At 36.1% G+C, this 12,564-nt stretch overlaps 1 protein-coding gene across 1 annotated transcript in view; it reads right to left on the reverse strand.

The window, feature by feature from the left end:
• Positions 1 to 12,564, reverse strand: part of LOC133657377 (phospholipid phosphatase 4-like) — a 190,838-nt gene that overhangs the window by 102,527 nt on the left and 75,747 nt on the right. The window contains exon 2 of the mRNA XM_062058643.1: positions 4,618 to 4,726. Within this exon, the coding sequence (XP_061914627.1) occupies positions 4,618 to 4,726 (109 nt within the window). The remainder of the gene's footprint in view (positions 1 to 4,617; positions 4,727 to 12,564) is intronic.

The following is a 12,564-nucleotide window of genomic DNA, read 5'->3' on the forward strand; positions in this document are numbered from 1 at the left end:
GTCACGCGATGACGTGTCTGGCTAGCTTATTATCTTTCAAAATGGATTGGGAATTTCTGTGAGATTGATACTATTCTGATCAGATCTATTTACTTTGAAACTTTGTAAGTCTTTCGGTGTCATACATCAGATGATAATAGCCTCAATATAGAGGCAACTTGTTTTTCCACTCTTCTGGTACTTCAAAGTAATTATCAAATAAGGCTGCAAGATCAGTTGTTGCAGGTTGTAGCAATACAACTAAAGAAGAGGTCAGCCTGCATAAATTCTCCAGTCAAATTTACTTGCGCATAATAGGACAGACCAAGTGACATGAGTGTAATTTTCAGCAATCATTTTAATGATTGTTACTTCAAATAAGAAGGGTTTTGGTTAGTTTGGATGGTACATTGTTTTAAAGATTCAAGCTAAATGCACTCCGAGGAGTCCCCTAAAGGGGAGAAAGACTGAGTCAAAGCCTGCAGAAAAACTGAGAAAGAACAGCAGACCCAAGAGAAAAAAAAGGTAAAATACTAGTTTTTTATTTTTGTGTCTTCTTTTACTGACATTTTCCTTAAGATGCTTGAGGAAATGTTGAAAGAGCATCTGGAAGTGGAGATGGACGAGCAAGGAAGTGTGGGAGTAGCAATTTTTGGGTTTTTACTTTTTGCTCATAATGTCAACCATATGAGTTTTGAAGTAATCTGTCACGGCCAGGGCACATTGGAATGCGTCCTCATCCTTGGGCTTGGAGTGTCGCACCTCGGGACACGCCCACGACCGCTCACATGCAGGGACGCGCCGCGCGTGTCCGCTCTGCAGCAGCCGCCAGCTGCAATCATTCACTGGCAATCGGCGCACCTGTCAGTAATGAGGAAGCTGCCTTTATAAGCCTGCTGAACCGGCCATCAGGCGCCGGAATATAGTCTCCTTCATACCCTCCGTCACCTTTATAGTGAGCTGTGCGTCTCACTTGCCCCGGATCTCCCTCTGGACTCTGACTGCCTCCCTCAATCCTTGACTTCCCCCGCATTGGACTCGGACTTCTCTCTCCCCTGGACTTCCTCATCTCTCGTTCAACACTTGGTAACACACACTTCAGCTAACTACACACATAGCCTTACACCACATACACTTTTGGATCTAGTTCACGCTCCACTCTACTGTTTTTTTGTATAGTTTGATTATTATATATATATATATGTAGTTAAAATATATAATAAATCATTGTTCATACTTCCCCTGGTGTCTGTTTGCCGTCACCTCCCCTTAGTCCAACCATAACATAATCATGGACAAGAACGACAAAAACATGCAAGTAAGTAATCAAATATAAGTTTTATATTTCTTTATCCACACTGGCTATGCTTGGAAATGGGCTCCAGTTCTAAAGATGGTGTCACACCAAGAGGGGCGGCATATCGAGTCTAATGATGGAAACGGGGTGTTCCAAGTACACTTAGTTAAAGTATCTTGCGAATACTCAAAATCTATTTGTTGTTATGGGAAATGACTGCCAGAATAATTTTCAGGAGCAACAATTAAATAAAGAGAACTTGTTACTGCAATGTACATGTACCGGTACTTGAAGATGGTTTCAAGTTTTGAGCAGCTATAATGAATTGAGTCATGCTAATTTATTGTCGCCAAACAATCTTTGCTGCATATTTATAGGTCATTATTCAAAGACAAGTCTTTAAAAGTCACCTAATAAGCCTAAATGCAGGGGCTCTTCGGAAATTGACCACTCTTAAGAGCGTAACATTCGGATTGAAGCAATGTAGATAACAGTGGTGCTCACACAAATACATTCAATATTTGTGACATCGCAAAAAAGCAACAAATTCAATACTGTCAACAAAAGAACTAAAAGAAAAATTAAATTGAACACATCTATATGCTTGCAAAAAAAACCTTTTTTTTAATAAAGAGTGCATTAAAATTAATGTGGGTATTCAACATTTTATAAACTGTTGAGTTGAGTTGTGAGTTTGCATGTATTCTATTTAAAATTACAGCACAAAGTCAATGTGTGTGATGCTAACCTGGGGCTACAAGCTCCTGGTGTACCTACTGCTTCCCAGTGGTCATGCTGGTTTTCTCTCAAACTAATCTCCTCTGTCAGTTCACGCTCCTCCAATCCCACTTGCCTTACAGGCTTCCATCATTCTAGTTTCATTACCAGCCTTCTTCATCCCCAAGCGCACGTTTCTGTTCCCTAAGCTATAGTTCTATACACCATAACTCTTCAAATAATGGCCAGGGCCTTTTTTTGCCTCAAGAGCAGATGGTACAGGTTCCTGCTGAGCATGTATTAGAGACAAGTCACCATTATTTTCCTTTGAAGCATAGTTGCTAATGTTAACCCATGTAATCCTGTTTCTTTGCCATTACAATTTCAAAGGTACATGGGTCATAAACAGGTGTTGGTTTCCGTAAGAACATTTGGTAAGACCATTGTTTGAATGTATGAATGAGGTTTAGAGTATGATTGCATTGTCCCCTGTATCACTATGGACAAGGGGAGGACAATTTAAACTCAAATTGGACACTACATATATCCATGTTTACATTTGTAACCTACACAATATACAAACGTACAATATTAAGACTTTTCCTTTAGACTACCACGGGCCTGATCTACTAAAATCCAAATAATTTGTGCTAAACAGCGTGTGAAAAGTAAAAAATTGTGTGTAGTATTAGTGGGCGTATTACGCTTGACCTACTAAGACTGTGTGTAGAATTAAGAATACATGCAAAAGTGGTGCAGAAAAAATTGGTTTCTCCCTCCACTCGAAATCTATACAACAGAAACTATTTTTAGCGCACTGACAGTGCACTGTGCACGGAGACGGTGGACCATCACAGCACCGCAGGGCATTCATGCGTTCTGAATGAACGCAAGATAAATATATATTTTATATATACAGTCGTGGTCAAAAGTTTACATACACTTGTATAGAACATAATGTCATGGCTGTCTTGAGTTTCCAATAATTTCTACAACTTTTATTTTTTTGGTGATAGTGATTGGAGCACATACTTGTTGGTCGCAAAAAACATTCATGAAGTTTGGTTCTTTTATGAATTTATTATGGGTCTACTGAAAATGTGGCCAAATCTGCTGGGTCAAAAGTATACATACAGCAATATTAATATTTGGTTACATGTCCCTTGGCAAGTTTCACTGCAATAAGGCGCTTTTGGTAGCCATCCACAAGCTTCTGGTTGAATTTTTGACCACTCCTCTTGACAAAATTGGTGCAGTTCAGCCACATTTGTTGGTTTTCTGACATGGACTTGTTTCTTCAGCATTGTCCACATGTTCTCAATGGGGTTTGAGTCAGGATTTTGGGAAGGCCGTTCTAAAACCTTAATTCTAGCCTAATTTAGCCATTCCTTTACCATTTTTGACATGTGTTTGGGATTATTGTCCTATTGGAACACCCAACTGCGCACAAGACCCAACCTCCGGGCTGATGGTTTTAGGTTGTCTCCAAGTGACTTTCCTGACTTGTTCAAGTCAATGATTAGTTTTTTCAGATCTGTGCTGAGTTCCTGTGACTTCCCCATTGTCGCGTTTGTAACCGAGTCTAAGGACTGCATCACATGAGCCCTATTTACTGTAAATGGGCTGAGAGAAGTCAACAGGTGTCGTCAATCATATTTACTCACATGAAGTTAAGAGGCCATGCCATGAAGCTAATTTGATTTGATTGTAACTTTTCTACATCACCAACATTGATAATGTTTGTCACTGTATATATACTTTTGACCCAGCAGATTGGGTGTACACGCAAACATTTATTAACATCAATTTGAATTGTATTCCATAGCTGTTTCTTGTATACTTGCATACTTGCTGTTAATGTCACTATTGTCTTTCATACTGCACACCGCATTGCTGTTATTGGAACTTTAATTTCCCTAAGGCCACATGTCCATGGGATCAATAATGTCTAATCTCATCTGATTTTAATCTAATCAATACAATAGTCCACAGTCATCTCAATAGAAGGAACATGCGTCATTACCAAACAAGTAAAACTAACAGACTTGTAAGATTGGCTATTGTTTTTTTTCCAGTTGACTAATATAAGTGAAAATACATTACAATTTACATTTTATTGTATAAAATACATACAATTATTAATTAATCATCATTAATTTAATTCAGCACTGCAAATCAACGTTTAAAGACATATTCAAAAACGCTTGATTTTTGTCATAATACACAGCAATAATGGTTTATTGACTAACATTGTTTTTGAAGCAGTGCAGTTCTTCCAAAAAGAACGTAATGAATGTCAGTGGCTGTCACTTGAATCTGCAAAATGGAAGTGTTATTAGCTTAGGCCTGAGTGCGAATGGTACTTCTGTATCTTCTTATTCATAATGAAAGGCTAATCAGCACTATTTTTAACATTCATTAATTATTCATCAACTTAAGCCAAGACTCATTCAAATCACAAAAACAATATAATTCACAGTATTAATCTTTCCAAAAGGAGGATTTGCCCGCTTCACAAATGAGTAGGAATTAAACCGAGAAAGTAGTTGAGATAGATAGAAATAATGACCAGTCATATGGCGGTGATTAGAGAGGAAATGGATAATCAAACAGAAAGTACTTACGAACATGACTCTCTTAGGAATGTGATCGGACTCAACCAGCGGGTTCTTGTAGAGCCAAAGCTCCTCAGGTTGTATGACTCTTTCAAAGGGCTCTAGAAATTCAGTAAATCTGCAACACAGATAACACATTTTACAGTATTTGATATAAAATGTCCTGTATGTAGTGTATATTTGATTTCTGGGCTTGAGACAAGCCACCGCTCCTATGCAAGGATCACAGCAGGTGACAAGGAGGGAGAAGGTGCACCAAGAGGTGAACTGCACACACTTGAGCAGCAAGTCATCAAATTCTTCAATAACAAAGGAATTCCTGTATGCAGTTCTAGTATAGCTGCATGCCACACCATTCCACTGAAACAAAACAACAGATCCAACATCATCATCCGTTTTGTGAGTAGAAAACATAAAATTGAAATGCTTAAACTGGGAAAAAATTTGAAAGGCACAGGAGTATATGTAAATGAGCATCTCACAAAGAGAAACGCAGAAATTGCAAGACAAGCCAGGATCTTGAAAAAGGGAAAGCGAATCCAGGACACATGGACAAGGAACTGTAAAGTAATGATTAGATGGAATGGTTCACCAGAACAAGCAAGGGTATTAGTGGTCAGAGACTTGAAGGAACTTGAACAATATCAATGAAAAAGATGATGATGATAAACAAGTGGAATAGTGGGGAAATGTTCCTTGTTTATTGTGTACTGTGTGCAGAGAAACAGTGTGGACAAGCAACATGATGGAAGAACAAATGAGCTGCACAAAATTCAAGTCTTTTGACTATCATGATCATAAATGCTATGAGTTAGAACATAACATTGACCCAGATATTCACTTCTATCAGGACTCTAATGTGGACTGTGAGTATTATACTGATGAACAGTTTAATTCAAATGTTAAAATGGAAGGCTTTTCTGTGATTCATTTCAACAGCAGGAGTCTTTACAGTAACTTTTCCAAAATTAAAGAGTATCTTAAACAAATACAGCAAAGGTTTACCATAATAGCAATTTCAGAAACTTGGTTGAGTGATAGTAAGGAATTACTGGATGGATTAGAGGGATATGAAATGTTTTGGCAAAACAGGATGAACAAAAGGGGAGGAGGTGTTGTATTGTTTGTGATGTCCTCTCTCAAATGTAGGCTGATTGCTGACATGACAACTGCTATTGACAATCTGATGGAATGTGTAACTATTGAAATCAGTGTTGAAAGATCCAAAAACATATTAATTAGTTGTATTTATAGAACTCCAGGATCATGCATTGATCAATTTAATAAGAAAATGTTTGAGTTATATGAAAGACATAATGATAAGGTGATCTTGATTTGTGGTGACTTCAACATTGATTTGATGAAATTTAATGATCACATGAAAACCACTGATTTTGTTAATCTTATGTTCAGCTTGAGTTTCTTTCCACTAATTGTAAAACCTAGCAGAATAACAAAGGACAGCTTAACACTGATTGACAATATTTTTATAAATGTATTTGATGGGAATAGACAAAGTGGACTCTTAGTGACTGATGTAAGTGATCACTTGCCTGTCTTTACAGTGATGCAAATGAACAAGGAGACAAACTTACAAACAAAAAGACAAATAAATAACTTTGTTAGAATAAAATCACCAGAAGCAGTTAAGGCATTCAAGGCTGATCTTTTAAATCAGGATTGGCAAAATGTTTTTGTGGAGGACACTAATGAAGCATACGATACATTCCTGGATATATTTCTGACACTTTATGACCATCATTGTCCATTGAGAGAATATAAGCAAAATACTAAAAAGAGGGAGAAAACATGGATAACAGGGGGTTTAGTAAAAGCCTGTAAAAAAAAAAAAAGGCTTTACAAGGAATTTATTAAGCATCGAACAACAGAAAATGAGGACAAATATAAAAAGTATAAAAACAGATTGACATGTATCATGAGGCTTCAACAAAAAAAACTATTATGAACAATTGCTGCATAAACATAAAAATAATATCATTGAAACCTGGAATGTGCTTAATACAATGATTAAAAAATCTAGCAAAAAGGATTTTACAGCTTATCTGGTAAAAGATGACAACTCAATTATTGAAAATATAGAAGAAATAGCTGAAGAATTCAATACGTTTTTTGTGAATGTTGGCCCAAATTTGGCAAAAAATATAAATTTTAATATGAATGATGAGAAAAAGTTAAAGCGTGTATCTGACATCAAAAATTCAATGTTTCTTGGCGGAGTTTGTGAAAGTGATGTGTTAGAAGTGGTCAGAAAGTTTAAAAACAAAAAATCTGTCGATGGTAACAACGTGGATATGTCACTCGTTAAAGAAGTGGTGGATTGTGTCCTAAAGCCGTTTACTTATATATGTAATAAATCTTTATCAACTGGAACTTTTCCTGACAAAATGAAAATTGCTAAAGTTATTCCAATTTATAAAAATGGTGATAAACACATGGTCTCAAATTATAGACCTGTGTCTCTACTACCTCAATTTGCAAAAATTCCTGAGAAATTATTTGTAAATAGACTTGATCAGTTCATTGACAAACATGAGCTACTGAATGATCAGCAGTATGGGTTCAGGAGTAATCGATCTACATCCCTAGCAGTGATGGACTTTGTAGAAAACGTAGCTACAGCAATAGAAAAGAAACAACACACCGTTGGAGTATTTATTGACTTATGTAAAGCTTTTGACACAATCGATCATTCCTTACTTCTGCAAAAATTGGAAAACTATGGCATAAGAGGTGTTTCACAACAGTGGTTAAGTAGTTATTTAAGCAATAGATCTCAATATGTGGAAATTAATAAGACTAAATCACAGCCAAGAAGAGTAACTTGTGGGGTGCCACAAGGCTCGGTATTGGGACCTAAGTTATTTATACTATATTTAAATGATATTTGTTCAGTGTCTAATAAATTGAAATGTATTATGTTTGCAGATGATACAAATGTATATTGTTCAGGAGAAGACTTGAAGGAAGTGTTGAGGATAATAGAGGTTGAGTTGATTCAGCTAAAAAAATGGTTTGATATTAATAAGTTATCATTAAATGATAAGAAAACTAAGTTTATGGTGTTTAGTGGTGCAAGGACAAACTGTGAAGCAAAATTAAAATTAAATCAAGTGGAAATTGATAGAGTATATGAAACTTAATTCTTGGGAATAATAATTGATCATAAATTATGTTGGAAACCGCATATTGAATATATAAAGGGAAAAATATCCAAATCCATTGCTATTCTTTATAAAGTAAAACACATGCTGAATAAGAAATGTTTGCATATGTTATATTATTCTTTTATTTTTCCATATTTAACATATTGTGTTGAAGTTTGGGGAAATGTTTATAAAACAAACGTAGACCCAATAATTAAACTTCAAAAAAGGGTCATTAGAATAATACACAAAGCGTGCTACTATGAACATACCAATCCATTATTTATAAGTTCTAATGTGTTAAAATTTTCAGATATTGTGTTTTTAAAAACAATGGAAATTATGTTTCGAGTAAAGAACAACAGCCTTCCAGCTTGTATTCTTAGGTTATTTCAATTAAGAGGAGTAAACTATAATTTACGGGGGATATTGGTTTTCGAAATATGTAAAGCAAGAACAAATACAAAATACAAATGTATTTCAGTTTTAGGAGTTAAATGGTGGAACAAGCTCAGTGATGAGTTGAAGACATGTACTTCTTTGTTAAGGTTTAAGAAAACATTGAAAGGTGAAATAATTGAAAATTATAAAATATAGCAACGATTACTTTCATCCCATTGATTTTTTTTTTCTTTTTAATGTTGATGTTCCAGGTAATCTTATTTTCAGTGAAGGTATAGGATAGGCAAATATAAGCCTTGGCTTCAGCCTATTCCTTTTTCGGTCATGCTTTTTTCTTTTCTTTTCTTTTTGTGTGTGGATGTGTATGATTGTTGTATGTGTATAATTTGTACTGTACTGTCACACAAAATGGTTAATGGTTGATCATATGACCGAAATAAACTTATTTCATTCATTCATTCATTCATTCATTCATTCATTCATATATTGTAATTAGCTGGTGACTTTTGTCATCGTGCTTACAGGGTGGTGGTTAATAAACATTGGCTGTTTGGCTCTTGGGCAAGGATAAACAAAGCTGAGGCTTCACCAGTGATCACTTTTACTACAACACCCTGCGGACTGGAGAAAAATTAGCAGGCTCTTCCTCGGCCACATATTGTGTCACAGTTGACCTTGTTCTCTGTCATCTCTGCTTAGGTTTTACGTCAGTAGCTTGCTCTCTCTCACAATTTCCGAATGAAATAGTCGATGAAATACACACTAAAGCCACATCGTAGAATAATTATAAGAGCATGAATGCAACAGCACAGACATCAGGCAAGCAGGTCTGTCACCTGTGAAAATAATAATGGAATGAGTTCAACTGTGGTATTGACATTTTTGTTTTATTGGCTCCAGAAGTCTGCGATGAGGTGGCGACTTGTCCGGGGTGTTCTGCCCGAGTGCAGTTAGGATAAGCTCAGCACCCCTCGACCCCAAGAGGGACAAGCGGTAGGAAATGGATGGATGGAAGTAATTCTCGAGCTCGAAAAAAATGATGCTGCCTTTTATGTGAACATGGAGTACAATGGAAAATATACTTTTCTATTGCTTCTACACACATTTAGATCTCTGGATGAAACATATACGAGTGTAAAGTATAGCTGTATTGTTTAGACTCAACTTCTCTCTGACCTGCGAAGCTTAAATTGTTCTCATACATTGTTTGAGAAAAAAGCAAGAAGGTCTGACTCAACATATTAGTTTCTATGGATCTCATTGCACAATTGATTATTTGATGATTTGATTCAGAGTCTGATTCAATTATCAACAGCACAGTCAAAACTTTAGCGACAGTGGTGGCAAATACTTGGTATGATTGACAAAGTTAGTAATTAAATAATGGACGAGTGGCCATCCCAGTAAACAAAAGGTGACATGTTACAAAATAATCATATTAGCGGCAAAGTTCCCTAGCTCTGAAAAACAACGGCAGCCCAGTGATTCTATCACAAGGCACTGGGAAGGTTTCATTCCATTTTGTAGTCGATGTATTTTTTGTATATCAAAGTATACTTAAATAGTTTTGTAAAATGTCTTTTAGCACTATGTAAATAAAGCGCTATATAATCAATCAACCAATCAATCAATCAATGTTTATTTATATAGCCCTAAATCACAAGTGTCTCAAAGGGCTGTACAAGCCACAACGACATCCTCGGTACAGAGCCCACATACGGGCAAGGAAAAACTCACCCCAGTGGGACGTCGGTGAATGACTATGAGAAACCTTGGAGAGGACCGCATATGTGGGTAACCCCCCCCCTCTAGGGGAGACCGAAAGCAATGGATGTCGAGTGGGTCTGACATAACATTGTGAAAGTCCAGTCCACAGTGTATCCAACACATCAGCGGGAGTCCAGTCCACAGCGGGGCCAACAGGAAACCATCCCGAGCGGAGACGGGTCAGCAGCGCAGAGATGTCCCCAACCGATGCACAGGCTAGTGGTCCACCCGGGGTCCCGACTCTGGACAGCCAGCACTTCATCCATGGCCATAAATATGTTTTATCATTAAAAGGTTATATATATATAGTACTGGCCAAAAGTTTGGACACACCTTCTCATTCAATGTGTTTTCTTTATTTTCATGACTATTTAGTTATGTACTTAACAAAAAAAGGTGGAATAACGGAAAACATGTCACCTGAAATGGTTTCCACTCCACAGGTGTGCTTGAAGCTCATCCAGAGAATACCAAGAGTGTGTAAAGCAGTAATCAGAGGAAAGGGTGTCTATTTTGAAGAAACTAGAATATAAAACATGTTTCAGTTATTTTACCTTTTTTGTTAAGTACATAACTCCACATGTGTTCATTCATAGTTTTGATGCCTTCAGTGACAATCTACAATGTAAATAGTCATGAAAACACATTGAATGAGAAGGTGTGTCCAAACTTTTGGCCTGTAATATATATATATATATATATATATATATATATATATATATATATATATATATATATATATATATATATATATGTATACACTACCGTTCAAAAGTTTGGGGTCACCCAAACAATTTTGTGGAATAGCCTTCATTTCTAAGAACAAGCATAGACTGTCGAGTTTCAGATGAAAATTCTCTTTTTCTGGCCATTTAGAGCGTTTAATTGACGCCACAAATGTGATGCTCCAGAAACTCAATCTGCTCAAAGGAAGGTCAGTTTTGTAGCTTCTGTAACGAGCTAAACTGTTTTCAGATGTGTGAACATGATTGCACAAGGGTTTTCTAATCATCAATTAGCCTTCTGAGCCAATGAGCAAACACATTGTACCACTAGAACACTGGAGTGATAGTTGCTGGAAATGGGCCTCTATACACCTATGTAGATATTGCACCAAAAACCAGACATTTGCAGCTAGAATAGTCATTTACCACATTAGCAATGTATAGAGTGTATTTCTTTAAAGTTAAGACTAGTAAAGTTATCTTCATTGAAAAGTACAGTGCTTTTCCTTCAAAAATAAGGACATTTCAATGTGACCCCAAACTTTTGAACGGTAGTGTATATATATATATATATATATATATATATATATATATATATATATATATATATATATATATATATATATATATATATAGTACAGGCCAAAAGTTTGGTTAATATATGTATATATATATATAATATCAAACACAGTTGTCCTACCAGCACATATGAGATGGCACAAAAATGTGTATCCATACTACCAGATTTAACCCAATACCAGCATAATTTATGAAGAAAAGTATGAATAGATTAGGTTCTAAAAAGCATAGGTTAATAGGTATATATTATAAATAGAAAAATGGAATAGTGTAAATAATATTGTTTAAAGAGTTTGCAAACTACAGTGAAACTTGAATATTGTATTATTGTTAATTCCACTAAGAAGGTTAAAATACAACAATTCATTTGCACTGTATCATAACTGCATGTTTGAAGTTTGCATTAAAAAAATGTGTGGAAATCAGTTACCTATTGACAAAGTTATGATGACACTTCATTGTCACGAGATGGAGAGATTGACCGGTTTAGGGTGGCGGTCCCACGGCTCGTCAGCGCCAAAAGGCAGTAGCGGCTATGATATGAATGGCCACAATAAAGCATCACTTCGTCATTATGCACCAATGACAGTTACAGTGAGTGAGATTACATTCACAAACCCTCGGAATTGTAAGTGTCACTATTACAAAATACACTTTTTGCACCTGCTCTATTTTCTGTATGACTGCAATATTTATGACATTTTTGGCACGGTTGATAAAGCGGCCGTGCCAGCAACTTGAGGGTTCCTGCTTCGATCCCCAGCTCCCGCCATCCTAGCCACGTCCGTTGTGTCCTTGAGCAAGACACTTCACTGATGGGTCATGGTTAGGACCTTGCATGGCAGCTCCCGCCATCAGTGTGTGAATGTGTGTGTGAATGGGTGAATGTGGAAATAGTGTCGAAGTACCCTGAGTAACTTGAAGGTAGAAAAGCGCTATACAAGTATAACCCATTTACCATTTTTGAATGCATTACTTGGTTATCATGGTCTGTCATTTTGACATGTTCTCATGTTTGAAGACAATACATTGTTGTATGTTCTATTGTAATTTATATAATAGAAGTATTTTAATTACTAATCAGTTTTACTTGAACGTCACAAAAAATCATGAGACTAAAACGTGTTTTGTGTTTTTTTTTTACAATAGTGTGCCTTTTTTTTATTTTCTATGTACCGCTTCAGGCACTGTTTAAGCACTGACACTGTTTTTAATTTACCAATTTGGTACTAGTATCTGTCTGAAAAGGGATTATAAATACTAAATAAAATATGTTTTATTATTATTATTATTGTTACGTCTCAAGCTTCTGCCGCCGC

The sequence above is a fragment of the Entelurus aequoreus genome, linkage group LG09, assembly GCF_033978785.1.
Source record: "Entelurus aequoreus isolate RoL-2023_Sb linkage group LG09, RoL_Eaeq_v1.1, whole genome shotgun sequence".
In the NCBI taxonomy this organism is placed as follows: Eukaryota; Metazoa; Chordata; class Actinopteri; order Syngnathiformes; family Syngnathidae; genus Entelurus; species Entelurus aequoreus.